Source organism: Lampris incognitus, chromosome 2 (genome assembly GCF_029633865.1).
Source record: "Lampris incognitus isolate fLamInc1 chromosome 2, fLamInc1.hap2, whole genome shotgun sequence".
Lineage (NCBI taxonomy): Eukaryota > Metazoa > Chordata > Actinopteri > Lampriformes > Lampridae > Lampris > Lampris incognitus.
The window spans coordinates 97,219,436-97,239,537 of NC_079212.1; the positions used below are offsets into that span (position 1 = coordinate 97,219,436).

At 41.6% G+C, this 20,102-nt stretch overlaps 2 protein-coding genes across 2 annotated transcripts; both read left to right on the top strand.

Annotated features, from left to right (window-relative positions):
• Positions 1–575: 575 nt before the first annotated feature.
• Positions 576–3,653, top strand: LOC130131002 (calglandulin-like). The gene is made up of 5 exons (XM_056300865.1): positions 576–587; positions 746–920; positions 2,809–2,953; positions 3,054–3,154; positions 3,610–3,653. The coding sequence occupies exons 1-5, from the start codon at positions 576–578 to the stop codon at positions 3,651–3,653; spliced, it is 477 nt and encodes a 158-aa protein (XP_056156840.1).
• A 587-nt stretch (positions 3,654–4,240) lies between these two features.
• si:ch211-161c3.5 (uncharacterized protein C3orf18 homolog) lies at positions 4,241–10,132 on the top strand. The gene is made up of 5 exons (XM_056275238.1): positions 4,241–4,515; positions 5,600–6,023; positions 6,388–6,413; positions 6,518–6,647; positions 9,920–10,132. The coding sequence occupies exons 2-5, from the start codon at positions 5,766–5,768 to the stop codon at positions 9,998–10,000; spliced, it is 495 nt and encodes a 164-aa protein (XP_056131213.1). The 5' UTR covers positions 4,241–4,515; positions 5,600–5,765; the 3' UTR covers positions 10,001–10,132.
• Positions 10,133–20,102: the final 9,970 nt, after the last annotated feature.

Sequence of the window (20,102 nt, forward strand, 5' to 3'; positions counted from 1 at the left end):
GACAGGTTTTAATGACAAACGTGGAATTGTTAATGTTCCTTATGCTCGCTTGGAAATAACGTTTGGCAGTTAACCGTCTCCTTGTTTGGTTGGCGACTTTCGCAAAATTCACCGGGGACCGCACAACACCTGCTGATGGCTCCCAGAAAGCTAATTGCAGGCAGGCCCCATTAGTGGAGCATGTGATGTCCTACTAAATGCATTTTAGCGTTAACACATCCCGGCACCTCGTCTTTAGTTCCTTTTGCAGTGATTACGTTGAGGATGATATGCCCCATTTCAACTAATGAGATGTTTACTACACTAAACATAATTAGCCAATCAGAGGTGGTGTACTTGATCTTCTGTATGAATGCTGTTTGGAGAGCAGTATCTTGAGAGTCCTCATGGGTGAGCTGCAAACCCATCCTCCTAATGCCATACAAGGTCTCGGTGCAGGCTTTGCTAAACTCTGGGGGAAAGTGTTGAAGATAAGATCCAGTCCAATTTTGAAGTCACAGCTTTCCATACACACACATCTTGCGGTCGACTGTCCCGGCATTACCCCCCCCCCCCAAAAAAAAGAAGGGGAAAAAATGGTGAGTACTGTATCTGATTTTTCTTTTGAAATTCAAATTATCACAAAGTAATTCTTACCCTCTGTGTTAAGAGCCAATAAGGACTGACAGTGGACATATTGGCTCACGTTGGACAAGCAGGACACTGCTATACTTCATATACTTTCTTTTCTCCTAACAACTCGAAGGTCAGCAAGCTGACACAGGAGCAGATCATGGAGTATAAAGGCGTGTTTGAGATGTTTGACGAGGAGGGAAATGGAGACGTGAAGACACAGGAGCTGGAGAGGTTGATGAGCTTAATGGGAATCAACCCCACCAAGAGAGAGCTCGGTCAGATGGCCAAAGACGTGGACAAAGACGGTGAATATAATACTGCAACAGTTGGGACGTTCTAGCCTGAAAAAAGAAAAAAAATACACAACATGTCGCTTAAGCAGGCTATGATACTGATCCGATTTAAGTCCGTTTGAATAATGTGAATATTAATTTGCTTTGAGCCCATCTTAATTTGCATTCCTTCTACTTGCACGGCATTACAGTGAAGCGTACTATTTGTTTGAGTCCAGCACTGCTTGCTGCAAGTATTCAGTTTCAGCACTAGGTTACAGTGTTTCACTACATCTGATGTGCGTCCGCTCTGATGACAACAAACAAAGCAGGAAAAACAACTCAACATATTGTCAGTTTTGCCAATTTGAACCCAGCTCCTCGCTCAGTGCCCTACATCCTGTTTGTCCCCAGTATCCAACAACTTACATTTCTGGAACCATTTCCCCCCTGCTGCCCCTAAAGTGAGATGAGAAAAGGCTGAAACTGTTGGATTATGAGTGAGGAGACTAATTTCTACTGAGATAAAAAAAAGTAAATAAAGTGCCAGAGCAAGCTCCATGAACTGGATGTTAAACGTATATCTTAAAACATGATCGCTAAAAGCTCATACTGTCCACTCACATCTCATCTGTGATACTGGATACTGAGGCAAGTGAGATATCGCCATGTCTCCCTCTCGCTCCTCTTTTCCACATCCGTTCTTTCTTTGACTTCTCCAGGTTTCATCCTGACAGGAATATTCAGTAGTCCATCCATCCATCCAAGCCGCTTATCCGAAGTCGGGTCGCGGGGATGCTGGAGCCTATCCCAGCAGTCACTAGTTATTATTATAGTTAGTATATATATTATAGTTATTGTATTCCAAAGACATGTAGGTCAGGTGAATCGGTCATACTAAATTGTCCCCTAGGTGTGAATGTGTTGGCCCTGTGATGGACTGGCGGCCTGTCCAGGGTGTCTCCCCTCCTGCCGCCCAATGACTGCTGGGATAGGCTCCAGCATCCCTGCGGCCCTAATTAGGATAAGCGGCTTGGATAATGGATGGAATGGATGGATGCACTAGTTATTCTCATGCTTTAGCACCGGTGCCATGCACAGCCTCCGTTTCCTCTACTTCTTCCTCGCGTGTCTTGAAATGACACAGGTAAACGTTGACATTCAGGTACTGTACTGGGTCTGAATAAAGAAGACACATCAGGCTGGGATGCTGCTGCTTTTTTTTCTTCTTCTTCCGGTCATGTGCTCATTTTGGTTTGCACATTTTAACATCTGACTGATTCTAAGTCAAATTGTCAAACACATGTTTAAGTCTGCTGACTGAACACATGGTCATGAACATGCATGTGCACACTCACACACATCTGTGCGTGAGCATGACGTGTCGATAAAGAAGATGCAGAAATGCATCCATCTACATAAACAAACTCAAACACCTAAACTCAGAAAATCCCTGAGTGAGTCAGTCAGTCATATGGAAGAAATGAGAAATGCTGCATGCTCCAAATATCAACATACAGAGTCCTTTTAACTAACTCATATTTAGGAAAAGTTGAAAGAGTGAATAATATTCAGATTTATTGTAACTGTGTAGGAGCACAGGGAAATGTAACTTTGAAGTGAAGTAGGGCGACTGGGGATATCCACTGCAGAAAACTGCAAAACTGATGTAGAATGTTGTGTGTGTGTGTGTGTGTGTGTGTGTGTGTGTGTGTGTGTGTGTGTGTGTGTGCACCTGCCCATGCATGTGTGTATGTGTGTGTGTGGAATAACACGTCATCTTCATCCAAAAACGTTTTATCGATCTCAATTACAAAGCATCTGTTTTGTTGCATGCTATCAAATGCATATTGTTGTGTTTGTGTAGCTAGTTAGACAATGCTGTAAGAGTTTGATGTCATCTATAAATGTGCATTTTCAGGCAAGGGCACTTTCAACTGTGACAGCTTCCTTGGTCTAATGGCACTGTACCACGAGAGAACAAAAAACCAGGACACCCAACTCAGAGCAGCTTTCAAAGTCTTTGACAAAGAAGCCAAGGGATATATTGAGTGGAATAGCCTTAAGTACGTACTTGTGTATATTTTCCCCCGTGCAAGACAACATCTCCCCGTGTCGTCTTGTTCTTTCAACGTTTCTGATTTGGTGTTTCCACCTGGGTCCCAGATATGTGCTGATGAATGCCGGAGAGCCGCTTAATGAGAACGAGGCGGAGCAGATGATGAAGGAGGCAGATAAAGATGGAGACGGGACCATTGATTATGAAGGTGTGGTCAACACTCGCCCTCCACTGTTTCATTTTCACGAGGGAACAAGTCACACGGGACCTGGGCGGAAACATTTAAGTGTTTTGGATGTTCATTTCATGATTCACGATTACATTTCTTTGATAAGATAAACAACACATTGAAAAAGTTACTTGTTGCTGATTGGGTTTCAGTTTTATTTCACACAAATTTAAGGATATCCCATACTTTGCTGTTTAATGTACTCCATTAGGACTTGAGCCTTTACAAATGCTTGACGAATAAAAAAATGTGTGCTGATGGGCTGCACCACCAAACATTTCTGTTATCGTTTTTTCTTTTTCTTTTTAAAACAAGTTTTACTTCTGTTATTTACCATTTTAACTTGGATTTGAAAATATGACTTAATAAGTAACCCATGATAACCAATGTCGTAAAATGCCATGCATTGCATTTTTTTTTTTTTACCGTTTCAGAATTCGTGGCCATGATGACGGGGGACTCATTCAAAATGAGCTGATGACTCAAAGAAAGGAACTTCCCTGAAATTGAATCTTGTGGAAATCTTGCTGCCATTTTGGTTTTGTTTTGCAGTTGTCTGACAATAAACAAAGCTAACTGAAATTCTCACTTTTGGATGTGTACATATTTCCATTCATGAAAATGTATGCTATAACTACACTATGTCTGTGGGACCAATGAGAAATTGGGACATCCGTCGCACTAAAGTGGAATACGGAATTATTAAGTGACCTATAAGCTGTTTCAGTGAAAGGTTTCCCATTTCGGTGACCCTGCAAGAGTGAATCCAGATCCTTGTAGGTTTGAGGGAGGACATTATAGGGTTAATTTCCAAAGACCTGCCACCCGGATGCAGTCATTCACATGGTCCTGACAGCATCTGGTGTGCAGAGCCATTAAATCCCATCCTCATCCCTGCAAAGCCAAACAGACAGCCGAGGGAGCCAACCACATCTGTCATCTTCTGGCCGTTAGACCAATAGCAGGGCGACGGGGGAGGGAGCGTTGGAGCACTGATCTCTGTTTGCAGCATCCCTGGAGCTGCTTCTGTTATGTGAAACACAAGGAAGGGTAGGAAAGGGGGGAGTAGAGCTTAGGAGGCAAGTAGAGAACGGGAAAGGGGATCTCGTGGAGGTTGCTGGGGATAAGGTTACTTGGGTGCGTGGAGTCCATCATCAGAGAAATTGGTTGTGTTTTTCATGTAAACAGCCTGTCTGTGTGCCGCCTGTGTTGCTACTGGGAGAAGCAGAGGAGGAGGGGTAGAGAGAGGGCGAAACGTTCCCTCTTCCAATGAAAATTTCCCATCTTTATCTAGCCCCCTGCTACAACTCCCCTGTGAACTCTACACATTATTTGTTAAGGTACGTACTGTATACATCACTAATCCTACAGGGCACATGTTGTAGGGGCTGGTCACGTTGGTTGGATTAGAAGCCCAGCCTATCGCAGAGGACAGCTGAGGTACATGTTAGCAATCACAACAACATATCACGTAGCAGTGAGAGGCAGCAAAAAGTCCATAAAATGACCGGTGGATATATGACTATGTTATATAATGTAAATGTCGTGCACTCTCTGTGTTGAGGGTTTTAAACTGGGCAACGGGCAATGAGTGAATCCAGCCCTTGGTTCTGATTGGTTCTTTGCTGGAGCGGCACATGTTCTTCATTAGGAGTGCAAGCCGCCAGGATGCACTAAAGAAAGCGGATTGGGTCATGCGTCTTTGTTTTCACTGCTATCCTGCGACACTATCTCACAGTGTGGGAATACTTGCTATAAAATGGATTAGAAAACCGGCTACAATGAAAAAAAAAGACCCATATTATCTGCTTGCCATTATAACCTGAATAGTCATCATACATGCAGAAATCTTAAATGGCATGAGAGAGGAACTAAAAATACATTCAGAGCTGGATGTGTGTAGGTGGTGGAGGTATTGGGCGTACCTTGGATCCTGTTGGTATTCATGGAACCCATGTGCAGTGCTTGTGTGGGTGCAAGGTTGATTTTGAAGATTGAACACGCTTCTGACGTCGCCTCACAACGCGTGTTAAAATTTTGGTTAAATTGTGTTCCTCAGTAATTTACCTGTTTTGTTCTGCCACTTTCCTTCAGTGCCTCTGTTACCCACATCCTGCCTGAAACACCCACCACAACCCTGCTGGCAAAATGAGTTATGGGTTTCATTTGGATCAAACCAAGAGTGGGGCGTATCTCAGTACTGCTAACTTTTTCAGAATGAGAAAATCTACGCTAGCCATCTGTGTGTCAAACAAATTGGAAGTGAAAATACAGTGTTGTTCTAGCTAAGTTTCTCATCTCACACATCTTTTTCGGTATTCATCATGCGCCTAACAGATTGTTTTACTTGGAAGCCTTGTAAATGTTGAAGGTGTAAATAGCATGATTATATATGATGATATGAGGTGAAACTGTGTGTTCCAGGTCTTCCTCCAGAGATTATATGGCCAAAACATCCCCAATGCTTCAGCGGAGCCGAGGCCAGAGGGAGAACACCTGTGTCTGCAGCAAGGCACGCTGGGGACTGAGAGAAATAAAAACATCCACATAGACTCAAAATACATCCTTCAGTAGGGACAAGTACACAACGATGGCTGTGACTACAGTGAAGACAACTGCTAGCTTTCTCTCCACAAATGCCACAACCTCTGCAATCCCCTTCCTCTCTCCGACCACCAGTAGCAGAAACATCACGTCCAGGACAACCCTAATGACCGTTACCGTAACTACGAATGAAACCAATGTCAACGCCACCAAGTTTCCAGAGTCGGTAGTTGAGGGATCAGGGATGGGAATGGTACTGGTGCCTTTTGGCATCATCACCGTCATTGGCCTGGCAGTGGCCATTGTAAGAGATTAATCTTTTGAATACATTAGTGTTTATGTGAATCATTGCCTCTAAGTCGGAATCTCATTTCCCATTCTGCTGGATTCTGTACCTGAAAGGATGGAATATCAAAAGCTCGGTCTGAATAATTTGTACCAAGTGCATGTAATTTCTTCCACTAACTCTTGATGTATCAATCTCGCAGGACTTTAAACTTGATGTGCACTTATCCTCTATTGGCAAACTTGGGGAAAAATTGTTACTGTTGAGTAGTTTTTAACATTTTATGGAGCAGTTGCTTGGAATGATAATAACTCAACCTTGTAAAATGATGACTTCCGCCTCTCTCTTTTTTCTTCTTTGTGCCACTCTGCCCCCTTCTCAGATGCTGTATATTCGGAAAAGGAAGCGGTGAGATAATTTGCTTTTCGTCTTGATGGAGCCAGACAGAAATACGTCTTTCTGATTTCTTTGCATACCTCTTTGATTCTGACAGCCAGCCTTCTGTTGCCCAGGTTGGAGAAGCTAAGGCACCAGCTCATGCCCATGTACAACTTTGACCCGGCAGAAGAACAAGATGACCTGCTGGAGCAGGAACTGCTGGACCATGGGCGGGACGGCAGCCTCGCCGGGCCCAACGCAAAGGTGGGCGACGCTTTGCACCGCGGCGCGTAAAAAAATAAACACAACACGAGTTGTTAAGAGAAAACCAAGCGTGGGGCCGAGCGCTGTTGTGCGGTTAGATTGGGATGGCAGCGGTGGGGTTACGTGGGTTACGTTCTGCTCATCGCCGGATATAAGTTAATTGTGAGACAGACGACGCAGTTCACCGAAGTTGAAGCTAGTGTAACCGGTTATTTTCTTGCCCGGTGCGGGATTCGATAGGGGGTGTACTGCACCACAAAGCGACATCGCTAACCGCTCGGCTAAAGGGTCAGACCCGTTAGCTATGGGCTAACGTGTCTTATTAGTAGTTTACAGTCGTCACCCTCCCCGGAAGCGCGCCCTCGCGCTTTGTTATTCCCGCGCTCCGAAGAGACTTCTGAGGATCTGCACACTTCCGGATCCCACCAATGTAACCGGTTATTTTATTGCCCGGTGCGGGATTCGATACGGGGTGTACTGCACCACAAGGCGACATCACTAACCGCTCGGCTAAAGGGTCAAACCCGTTAGCTAGGGGCTAACGTGTCTTATTAGTAGTTTACACTAGTTAGCTAACGTTAGCCACGACTAACTCGTGCGTAGTTTAACTTTGTACAGTGTTCAGTAGGCACGGGCTGGAGACCCCGTGCCGTGTGGCGACTTCATTCATCTCCTCAGAGTAGGGGGGGGGGCGATAAAACATGCCGCCCTGGTTAAGTCTTAAGAAACTCCGTGTTATTATTTTCTATTTCATTTTGAACCCCACTCTTCCGAGCTGTCCCGGTCGCTGCTCCGCCCCCTCTGCCGATTAGGGGAGGGCTGCAGACTACCACGTGCCTCCTCCGATACATGTGGAGTCGCTAGCCGCTTCTTTTCACCTGACAGTGAGGAGTTTCACCAGGGGGACGTAGCGCGTGGGAGGATCACGCTGTCGTCCCCCCCCCCCCGAACAGGCGTCCCGACCGACCAGAGGAGGCGCTAATGCAGTGACCAGGACACATACCCACATCCTGCTTCCCACCCGCAGACACGGCCAATTGTGTCTGCAGAGATGACCGACCAAGCCGGAGGAAACACGGGGATTCGAACTGGCGATCCCCGTGTTGGTAGGCAGCGGAATAGACCGCTACGCTACCCGGATTATGTTCTAACTTTAATAAGAATAGGCGCGCTCACAACGCTCGGTTACATTGTTTGTGAGGGTGGGGATGCTCGCGGAGGCCCCTTGGATGGCTGGTGGGGTGTTTCTCTCGGTGAACGTTGTGTCCAGATGAACTGATTCCACTTTATTTGATTTTCTTACCTGGATTATCGAGCACGCATAAAGACGAAACAATTTTGAGCAAATAATATTTCTTTGTAAAGTACTTAGAAGTGCTATATAAATAAAAGTTATGGCAACACTTTGTAACTACACAAATGAAGCATTGGCTAAGTTTTAGTAACTACTGAATTCATCATTTGTAAAGCAAGACATGCACCCACGGTTAGTGTGTTAACAGGTGTTTTATAAGTACTTATTATTAATACTGCCATTCATTATTAATTCAGGTAGTTACTAGTTGTTAGTTAAGTATTTTGTAAGACCTCATCTAAAGTGAGGACTATCTATGCCTTACAAAGCATTTACAAATGAGATTGAAAGGCCAGCAGTACCTTGAGACTAACCAAAGTCTAAAGGATCATAAGCGTAAATGCATGATTAACAAGCTACTTAAATGTACATTTGTGCACGAGTTAATCATGAATTGCAGTATTAATAAAACTTCTATTAACACACTCACTAACCATTGGTGCATGTCTTGCTTTACAAATGATGAATTTAGTAACTACTATTACTAATTACTAATGCTTCATTTGTGTAATGTGTTACCAAAGTTATTATTATTTTAACTGTAGAGGAAATGTAATTACTAATAGAGATAGGGTGGTGTCCCCCAGGATCAAAATGTCATCATTCACAGACCACCAGTAGTCAGTTGCAGATGAAAACCAATTTCTTAATATGACTGTCCTATCTCAATACCAGATCTCCACCTAATGGGACAAGAGAGGAGATTTTGGCGTTATGGCTTCAACCAAATTTATATGAAACAGAGTAACAACACAGTATGAGGTTGACATTTATCAATGTACTTCTGAAATGACTGAGATGACGATGCTTCAATGCCAAGGTGCACTGTACCTGTACAGCTACCTTGTGGTGGTCCCTTTATTCTGATGCGTAACCAAATATATGATCAATGCATACATTTTTGTTTTAACACACGTTTTGGTAGTTAGATGAAATCTATGTATTTTGACATATTCCTATCAATGATTTTTTTTGTCATTGATTTGTAGGTTATGCATGATCAATCATTTTTCTTTTCTTTTTAAAGTGTGCAAACTTGAATGTTGTGTTTTCCCATTTAAATTTACAATTTTCTTTTATATTTCTTTTTAAGTTTTGACCCTTTGGCGTAGTGGTAAGAGGTAAACATGGTAACGTATTACCTATGTGTCCTTTGGCCCATGTCACCTATATCTGTTTTTTCAAGCTTTTCACCATTTGTTTCTGCATCTTATCCAAGACCTTGCCCACTTTGTTTCCCATTGGCCTCTACACTGTATGGAAGTGTAACACCTAAACTGTGTTATCGCACAACCATTTGTGCCTGATGGACAAACTGCACACACAGAATGTACAAAAACGCAGACACACACACACACACACACACACACACAGCTATCGGCTTGTGCAAACATACACATTTTAACATTGTTTACCTTTTAGTCTACATCCACAGTGGACTCAAAGGTAAATAAATCAAAGTTTCTTTCACATCCTTTCCTCTGTGGTGCTGCCATCAAACACCCACCCGGACATCAAACACCCCTGCATTAACAACTCGTTATAATGTGTCATCCCAAGCCATGAGTAACCAATCATACCTAATAAACCTGCTGACCGAAATCAAAACCAATGAGGAATGAAAACAAAAAATAATGAGGTTAGCTCCCTAAATTGATAGAGGGCAACTAGATGAAAGTCGTTCTCCGTCCTAACTTCTTTCTTGCCCTTGTGTTAGCAAAGCAGAAGTTAAGACGGCCGGCACTCGTGTCAGAGCTAGATACGTTACTGGTTCTACCAGAAGAGCTACAGAAGTTGTTGTGACTTCTGATTGACGTTATAATCTTGGGTCTGGCAACTTAATGTCTGTGACTTATGGTTTTACTGTTCTGCCCCCTACCCCACCTCCACCTTTTTCCTGCTTCTACCTCACTTGCAGACTCTCACAACTTCCCAAGGGACAACGCAGAGGCCCAGTCGTCTGGTCTTCACAGATGTAGCCAATGCTCTCAATGCATAACAGCACTCCTCCAGCCATTAGTGAAGTGTGTGGGGGGCTACATTCCCCACTATGAAGATCTGTCGCTCAGGAAGAAAAAAAGAAAAGAAGGGAAAACTGGATATAAGCATGTAGGAGCAAATGGAGGCTTGATGGATGTTTTTCTTTTTTCTTTTCAGGGGTGGGGGTTTGGGAGGTGGGGACGGCTGCAGAACTTTCTGGTGACTCACCTTCAGTTGTAGGTGTTCGCTACTAGTTTCATAAGCGCACATTCACTTCCACAAACACGCACACATACACACGCACAGGCACACACACACACATATATACATATATGTGTGTGTGTGTGTGTGTATATATATACATATATATATATAAATCAGACAGGATGGGCTTAGTAGCCAGAAGTGGAACTGAATATCGGAAACTTAATTTATGGTCTTGCACTTACTCATATGGCCAACCAACGCAGTGTAATGCCCTGTATCATTTTTTTGGTGTTGGTTAAAGTGAAGTGTCCGAGTGCTTGCCAAGTTCTTGTGAACAATTGTATCTACCTTCATGTTTGATAAAAAAAAAAAAAAAAAACATGGTAGCAAATTATTCGCGCCATATTAAGTCATTGTTGTGTTTCTTCTCATCCTGCTTGTTTGGGTGCCACATTCGAACCCGTTTTCAAAAGCCTCGCGGAGCGCAGGGTTTTGCTGCATAAATCCAGGACAGAGGCGATTTTGTGATGTTTTATTGGTAAGATATAAAGATGCAGAATAATACAAATCACGCGGTAAAGAAACATAACAAAATGCATATCACAGGGTTTTTTTTTTTTGAGTTGTATCAAAGTTGAAGAGGTTGAAGACACAACAGTATCATGAGGTACATAACTATGAAGGCAAAACATTTAAAAGATAATTTCTCAAGTTATACTTTTGAAAATTTTAATTTCTAACAATTGAAAATAGATCAAGTATATATGAAAATATATCACGTTCAGTAGGATCACAGAACATTGTCACTATATAGGAAGTGGATATCCAGGTACAGCTAATGTAAATCTACAAAGAATAACTCGAGCGCTGTTACACGAGGAGGCCGTGGCCTCGCTCCTCTGAGTAATATATGAATCTACTAACATAAGAGGACTACACGCTGATTTCTCTTGACAGTTATTTCAAGACTACATGGGGCTGGTTAGCTGACAAGCCATCTAGAAGTTGTGAGCATCATCCACATGGTTTATAAGATGAGAAGAGAGGTATCGCTAAAACCACCTAAGCACTCCTCTCAGATAGTGCTGAAGACTTAGGCTCGTTTCGTTCCAGAGGTAGTCCAGAGAGCAAGTATGACCAAGACAGTAAGCAAGATGACAGTAAAAAAAAAAAAAACGTCATTGAGGGGAAATAAACACATACATTTTACAGTAAAAAGTTATTATGATGCTGTTCTGGTAGCGCCCTAGTAAAGAGTGATGAACTACATAATTAAAAACCGTTAGAAAGACATCATCTCGGGACAAAGCACCAGACGTGAGTTGTAAAGTAAGTAAATAACAGGTAGCACGTGACATGTAAGTCGGGGTGGATGAACAAACACGTGGCCACGCACAGAGGGAGAGTAAAAGGCTGAGTACAATAATCAACCAAATTAGCTGCTTTGATTTTTTTTTTTAAACAAGATTTCGACAAAGTATGCTTTTAAAATGAACCCAAAAAGAGAGAGAGAGAGAGAGAGAGAGAGAGAGGGTAAAACAACGAGTTGAAGGTACAATGATTTGAATCATGAACTTGCAATTTTTAGATAAATCATTACATGTCATTTTCTTCTATTTTCCAGTATTGTCATGTATTTCACCGCTATTTAGTTATGTGCTACCAATCATTTTATTGTCAATCCCAAAACAAAGAGTGTCACGCGCATACAATTTACAGTGTAAGAATCTGAAAAAAATTGATGTTGTAGTATAAAGGAAAAAAAATCATTGTAAGATCTCAAAACAAGTGACAGTATTAAAAATATTAATTTCATATGAAACTACAATCTACGAAACAAATAACTCATCAAGTTGTTGTAAACCGTTGGCTAAGTCGCTGCCTAAGTTAATAAACCAAGTCTGCGTTCAGGTTTTAAGGTTGAGGTTTGTAAAGCACTGACACTGACTTTTCTACTTGGACTTTGATGGGAGTCAAGTGTTTGCATTAGGAGTGTGAGGTTGGTGTGCAGAGTGTATGTACGGGTGTGTTCTCAGTATAGTGAGTGTTTGTGTGTGAAGTATATAGGCTTTGCATACACTGCAACTCTTTACCTGCCTGTGTTGGCGTGTTTGCATGTTTGTGTTTGTGTGCGTCATTGTCGAAGGAGTGGAAAATTGCTTTCCTGTGTTATCTTCTGTGCTTTTGCGTTACTGAGGTAGAATGAGAGGTTAAGAGAATGAGGCTAGCTGAGGTCTAAATGAGGTTTTTCTGTCAAGGCATACTGTGAATATCAAATACAGGTCAAAGATGCACAACAAACATAGCATTATAATCATATTGAGTAGACTGACATGTTCCTGAATAGTTCTGTACCTGAGGTCTCAATGCGATATGCGTTCAATGTGAGGTTTCGATGTGGTAAGAGCAATGTAGTAAGATCCTGAGTGTTGGTAAGATGACTAGTAAACACTGTGGTTGACTACATAAAGAAGATTTTCATTCCAAAATGATATAACCTTTAAAAAAAAACACAAAAAAATTGGACATCTCCTATCCCTGGCTGAACAACAACATTTTGTCATTGAATAGTAATGAAGATATTATCTAGATATCTTCGATCCCTGTTTATAGAACAGTGACAGAATGTAAATGAATTTTGTTGAATTGAGTGACGAGTATTTACCCCCCCCCCCCCAAAAAAAATAGATAAAAAAAAATGGATATGACATTTTGGAATTAAACCTTTCATGTTTAAGTGAATGATAATGACTCCAGCATGCATTGTAAATTGCTATTAATGTCTCGTTTAAGAGCCTCGCTCCCATTTGATATGAGAAACCGTGACTCTTAATTTACTGTTGTGGTTCAAATACCGTTCAGTTTGGGGAGAGCAACTGCTTCCTTTTTCCTCAACCCTTCTCAATTCATCCCACAACCCCCACCCCCCTCCTCATCCACAAACACACACAAACGCACATGCCCATATGCACACACGCACACACACTCTCAGGAGTTCAGCAAAGCAGACACCCTGAGAAGCCCCATCCATAGACCAAATTCCAAATTCTTCAATGTCCAAACAACAGATATATGCCCATTAATCACCAAACAACAGAGATGGACCAACAAACCCAAGTTACAGTATCCCATGACTGATATAAAGAGCAGCCCAACTATTGTCTGCATTGAAATCCCCCCCCCACCCCCATTCCCATGATTCCCCATAACAGATCAGGTCAGATTGTACCCCTCTTTGTTTGAGGCCAAACCTTGAGGTAGGTAGAGAGGCACTTTATCTACTCCCCTTCCTCCTCTGCTGGAACTTGAGATGGGGAGGCCTCAGACTGCGAGGGACCCTCCTCAGCCTCTTCTGAAGGGCCCTGGAACAGGAGGAGCAAGAACACTATCACTTTGTATGCTTTTTCTGTGCCTGTGCATGTCGCCGGCCATGTCTGCCGCATGTGAACACATTCATAGTGTCGCACATGAGGCAATATAAGTATGAGTGTAAAAAAATTCAGTGAGTGATTGTGCGCGGGTAGGGAAACGAGTCCGGCTCTCAAGACCTAGAATGCGAGGATGAGGACGGTTATGTCAGGAAACCAAGAAGACAGCCGAAGAGATCAGTTAGATCAGGTTTCCCTTCTTTACATTGACTCATTCTTCCCTTTTGCGTGTGTATGTCTGAGAAAGGGAGTCTGCCTAACGGTTTCAGTTCTTGAAGCGTCTCAGCCCCTTTGAAACGCTGTTCAGTAGGAAGGATGTGATAAGACAGGAGGAGGGCATCAAGTGAACTGGCCTCTTTTGGTGAAAACCGTTGCGTAATGTGCTGATTTGTAAAATGAACAAGTGGACTAAAGGGACAGAACCTCACAAACATTTGCTCGTGTTCAGTCAAATCTAAATATCAATGCATGACAATGACAATACTTATACTGGTAGTAAGAAATGGTATTGCATGGCGTACTAGAGGAATCCAGGTCTACCATTTCTGCATTTCCAGGCAGTCGTTGTATTTCTAAGAAGTCATTTTAAGTGAAACAACTGCAAAATATTCTATAAGAAGTCTCAGACTCTGATATACGTTTTCTTGCTTTGCTATGACACACTTGTGGGAAACCCCCCCCCCCCAAAACATCTATGTAATTTACAAAAGCAGAACAGAAATAAATCCTTTGCATTGTGGCATTTTGCCTTTTCTCTAATAATTACATACTCAAGTACGCAGCTGCCAGTTTTCTAATATGGCTTTATGCAACTAATATCATCAACAAAAGAAGCATATAAGGTCATTGCAATTAATTTTTTTGGATTTAGCTGTGAAAGAATAGAGGGATACTTCTACAAGAATCACATACTGACTTTCAACTGGAAATATAATCTTAGAATAGATCAGTGTCCTCCTTTCAGTAAAACACCCCTATAATGCCGCCGTTATAACGCCGCCATTATAAAGGGGTTATAACAGTGTTATAAGGGTGTTTTACTGAAAGGAAGACGCTGATCTATTCTAAGACTATATTTCCAGTTGAATATCAGCATGTGATTCTCGTAGAAGTGTCCCTCTATTCTATAATTCACATTCTATAACAGTGTTATAACAGTGTTATAAGGTTGTTGGATTTTTTTCATTTTTCCTCTCACCTGCTGCTCTCCGGTTGCCTCTTGAACAACAACTCTCTGGGGCTGTGAAGAGATGTGCAATTAAATTAATTAAACAAGAAGTAAACGCTTCCCTCGGGAACTGCAGTGGACATCTTTGGCATACACTGTGATCTTGGACACACATTTACATTTCATTTCCATGGTACTATTAAGTGATTGCCACATACCCATTTCCTTGGTCGCCCACGCGGTCGTTTCTCCCCAACTGGCTCTACTTTCTGGGGTGAGGGAGAATGACGGTTAGAGACGTATCTGGGTTTGCAGGAGCGCATTATTCTGATCCACAGCCAATATTCACAACACCCGAGAGTTTTCACACCAGCGTTTTATAGTTTTCACGTTAAAGTTAAAGAAGATTCACATGCAAACAATATTTAAATTGTTTTAAGTAATTTCTGTCTTTGGTGCATTTAGGACAACAGCTGACATGGTAATTCAAATCAAGAACACTTATGTACTTGATCATTTGAATGTCTGGTATCAGTAGGACTTTCCCTAGCAGCAAAATACGGTGGAAGAAGGCAGGTTGTGTCGAATGTCAAAAAATTGTTGTTGCTGGCAAGTGAATACGGCAGAGAAAGCTCAGTAAGACCTATAAGAGAAGATACTAGCACAACATCCACAGCAAAATCCCGGATTCGAACACGAACCTGCTTCATGGTGCTGATGCAACATTGTGTCATGTAACATAACATGTAACAACATGTAACGCTACAAGTGTTTCACTTCTAAAGGTACTCTGGGATTTAGCGTGGTTAAACCCTTAACCGTAACCGCCATAATCAGCAATGTTAGTCATTTTCTTTATAATTTCTTTTTATTTACATAGAAGACCCATAATAAGAACAATGCGAACCCCTAATGGAGACGTCAATACTCCTTACAAAACCATAAACAGTAAAATGCCCCGTCCTCTCTTGAACACTCAACTCAAAAGCTTTCCATGATGTTGCCCAACGTTAGTAAGTGTAACAGAAAAGACGATCTACACGGGCCATCTTAAGTATACGATAGGCTGCTTACTACAATTCCAAAAGAAATAAAAACAAATTCTCATAAACCAATGCATTTCCTCCATAAAAAGTAGGAAGAATAAAAGACAAAAGCCTTCAGAAGGAGTTTCATCAACGCTTATTTGTGACTGTTAGCATGGCTGTTAGCATGGCTGGCACTGCAAACATAGACTAACGGTTGGCAGGTATTGATATTTGAAAAATCCCAACACTTTTGGTTAGCGATCAGTTTTCTAACATCCCACCCTGCTAAAAGCCAACGTGAGCTGAAATTTCAGTACAGCCCGACTTGCTGATATCTGGGTGAACTTTAATGGTGCAGATATGGGGGAACCATGATGCAGTTGAAAAAAAAACCAAACAAACGTTAAAAACAATTACATTTTGTTTACATGTCATTCTGCTGTGCAAATGTCTAAAATTCCCAAAATTGAAAAGCGAGCCACAACAATGGACTGGGCTAATTTGCAGGCTCAACCATGAATAATAATGATTATACTCATAACAAAAAAAGTTAGCTAATGTTTATAGGGTGTTTGATTTAGTGAGTTCACCATCCCTGTAGAATGTTAAGTTAGTTGGGAAGAACTTCTTTCAAACGTGTATAGAAAGACCAAAGCCTTCATACCGCTTATTTACATCCAGTGTGGTTGCTACAACTCCCCTATCTTAATGCTAAATGAAATGCTGCCAGTAGGGGCTGTATGATGGCTTCCCTGAATACAGCAGGCGTTTTTAAAGACTGACACCTGCACTTTGAAATCTGCTCTTGCAAAATTACTATTAACAGCTTATATACGTATATATATATATATATATACACACACACACATATACACACACATATATATATACACATGCACACATATATATATACACATACACACACACACATACACTTAGTATACATAAGTATATATATATATATTTATATACTTATTTATAAGTATATAAGGCAGCTGATGAGTGCATTGAGCACGAAAACAAGCTTGTTCTGCCATTTAACAACTTTGAGCTATAATTGTTGAGCTCTTTTTTCTACATCGAAGGTTTCATTGCAACATCCTGTGGACATATATATACTTATATATATACTACTATTAACAGCTTTTATATCTATATCTATATAACTTTGTTAACGCTCAACGGTAGGGAAAGTGCTCAACAAATAAGGGGCAAAATAATCCAGTGAGTCAAGTAAATTCTTTATGAGACAGTACAAACTTGTTTCATGCCATAAGCAATCATCAGCTGATTCATAGTGTGTGTGTATGTGTGTGTGTGTGTATATATATATACATATACATACATATACATATATATACATATATATACATATATATATATATATATAATCCAGTGATTCAAGTATTTTGCTCCTTATTTGTTGAGCACTTTTCCTACCGTTCAGTGTTTCTAATAACGAAGGTTTATATATATATATATGTATATCCATCTTTGATCACGCAAAAGCAGTTCATAATTATATACAGATGATTGCATGACTTTTGCAAAGGCAATTTAAATAGTCATAAAAAATAAGCGCAACACATTTTACTTAACTCATTAATAGAAAAACTTGCCCCATTTCCCATTCTTATTTATAATTTACTTACTGTCTATATCCAAAAAAAATACTCATGTTGTTATTACAGCTATGTGATGTGTAATCAACACAAGGTGTCTCAGCTAATCTGCCCAATCCAGTAAATTTAACCTTCAGCGCAGCACGAGGGCCCTTGTTCTTGCTCCCTTTTGGACGTCCCCTGGGTCGTTTTGGAGCTGGGGGTCCAGTGGGTTCCTAGACAGAGCAGATCTGGCATTATAAATAACCCAGAAAAACTTGGTTACATGAGCTGGTGAGCTTGTTTGAATGAGTTGTTTATCACAACCAAGAAAAAGAACCAGATGGAAGTTGAGTATATATGTCGGCAACGCTTGCTAATGAGACAATTCATCTTTATGAATAGGTTTGCATTTTCACTATAGACTCCGTACATGATTTAGGAATATTCAGCCCAAAGGATGAAGTGCGATCACATAAAAGCCAGGTGTAAAGTTTGAGAAGTGATCTCACCTGCTGCTGCTTCCGTGGCCGACCCCTGCCCCGGCGCTGAGGCTCGAGAAGTGACTGGGCAGTGCCTGGTTGGGGAGAAGGTTCTTTGGTCCCTCTGTTACTCATACCTGTTTTTGTCCACCAGCTTCACGATGTGTGGGCATCAAAGCCCAATGCAGAGGCTTATTCAGGAGACGACCCGATTATCAGGGACTGGAAATACCTGTGGGAAAAGACGAGCAAGTGTTTACGTACGCCAAGCCTGTGATTTAATATGACTCAATGTGATTACCCGGATACCATGTTCAGCTACCAATTTCCACATAAATTCAAACCACTGTCTTTTCCCCAAGCAAATCACCGCAACTGTTTTCAATCCATACTCAACCTATCATAAAAAAAGGGGTCATTCAAAATTACACAAGATCATTTTTGAAGTGCAAGCATGTGAAGTACTTATATATAAGCCTTGGCACCCATCATGGCAGGTTCATCCAAACACTGACAGTGGTTTGGCAAACACAGTGAAATATGAGAATGTCTGCAGTAGCTATAAGTAGTACAGATATTCACAACTCAATATACCATCCGAAGTTTAGATTGAGACTACTGCCCATCCTCTGCCCGGGTGTTCGAGCAGGCTGCTGTGGGCTAAGCATGGGGGTAGGAACCATTACAAAGGGAGGAAATATGTCCCCCCCCCCCCACCCATATTTCAAAAGTTTTTCCCTCTCCCTTTTCCTTGTCGAAAATCAGCACATCTTACTATCCAGTCTGCGCTCCTTTCCAGACCAAATCCATTCCACTTGCATAATGGCTGTTTCCTTGAGAGTCCATGTTTTCCCTGCAACCTTGCAGTCCCGAATCACAACACATCCACATCCACACACAAGAGTCTCTCATCGTACCAAGCCTTGAGTTTCCACCGACAAGACAGGTCTTAAATTGATGGGATTCCCGTCACCTGTCACTGTCAACACACAGTGTTTAGGAAAATACATGTTTTCCAAACTAACAGCATTGGCAATAAAGTTCATCTGAACGTGTGGAGTTGCATGTTAGTTAAGAAGTTGACATTAAGCTTTGTTTCTAGCCTGCTAGTTACTTAACCTTCACAGATGAGCAAAAAGAGCTCAAGGATGGGTCTAGGTTGCGTTAGATTGTTGCTTTGTTCTGTTCGGGTGACAAGGTCTTTGTTTGAATGCATTAGCTTCATTAAGCTAATGACACGCCTGGGGCCCTTCTCTCCAGGGATCCACGGACATCCTTCTGAAACAGTTTGCTCACCACGAGACAGAAAAGAAAAGAAAAAAGGTGGGCATTAGGATTTTCTTTCCAAAGAAATGAAAAGAAAGCCACGTTGACACCGTCACTGGACAGAGGAGATACGGCATGCCCAGAGTAAATCTACCTAATGTAATGCTACGCAATGCTGCTTATTCAAAGTCAGCTATATCGTCAATTTAGGAGGTACGACTTGTGCCAAAAGGGCTGTGGAAATGATTCTGTTTCTGAGGCGAGTGATGAAAAGGATTTGACAGAATATCCATTTGAATATGCCACGTCGGCTCTGCTTGGTGAGGTTTCTCTATATAACAGCATGCAGTGAACTGGCTCCAAATCCATTCACCAACTGCAGGAAACGTGTCACAAAAATAGCTCTAAATATGAGGATGTAATCCCCGTATCTCTATTTATTTGTATTAATTGTTTAACTAAGCCTATGGGGTGAGTGAAAGGGGGAGATTCAGTAAAATAACTGCATACTTGATAAGTACAAAGTCGTTTTGTCCCTGGGTCTTAAAGTGATCGCCCACTTATTTGACCTAATTCTGACAGACAAAGAATACCATATAGTCACATATATGGAATTAGTGTGAGAGTATTTCTTTATCGATTTATATAACTTTTGCCATGACATCTGATAAATTGTGATACTTCTTCACGTTAATAAAATCGATATTTTGTCTAGGGAGAGTACTATGTGCACCATCCGCGCTACAATGGGTCGGCGTCGCTTGAGCATTGTAGGCGTCTGTCTTATCCATCAGGGTTTAACTTGACAACGTGGACATAAGAGACATTTGTCAGCTCTTCATTTCTGCAAATGATTATTGAAGACATGTGTCTGGGGCGTTCTGTTTGGCTCAGGTAGCAGAGGTACTCAGTCTGCTCTTAAGCGCCGACCCACAGCTACA

Excerpts from the sequence above, each read along its gene's own strand:
- LOC130131002 (XM_056300865.1), top strand. Across the intron at positions 921-2,808 it reads CAAAGACGTGGACAAAGACG|GCAAGGGCACTTTCAACTGT; the intron begins GTGAATATAATA and ends GTGCATTTTCAG. Across the intron at positions 3,155-3,609 it reads CGGGACCATTGATTATGAAG|AATTCGTGGCCATGATGACG; the intron begins GTGTGGTCAACA and ends TTACCGTTTCAG.
- si:ch211-161c3.5 (XM_056275238.1), top strand. The coding sequence starts at position 5,766 with ATGGCTGTGACTACAGTGAAGACAACTGCTAGCTTTCTCTCCACAAAT. Across the intron at positions 6,414-6,517 it reads TATATTCGGAAAAGGAAGCG|GTTGGAGAAGCTAAGGCACC; the intron begins GTGAGATAATTT and ends TCTGTTGCCCAG. Across the intron at positions 6,648-9,919 it reads TCGCCGGGCCCAACGCAAAG|ACTCTCACAACTTCCCAAGG; the intron begins GTGGGCGACGCT and ends CCTCACTTGCAG.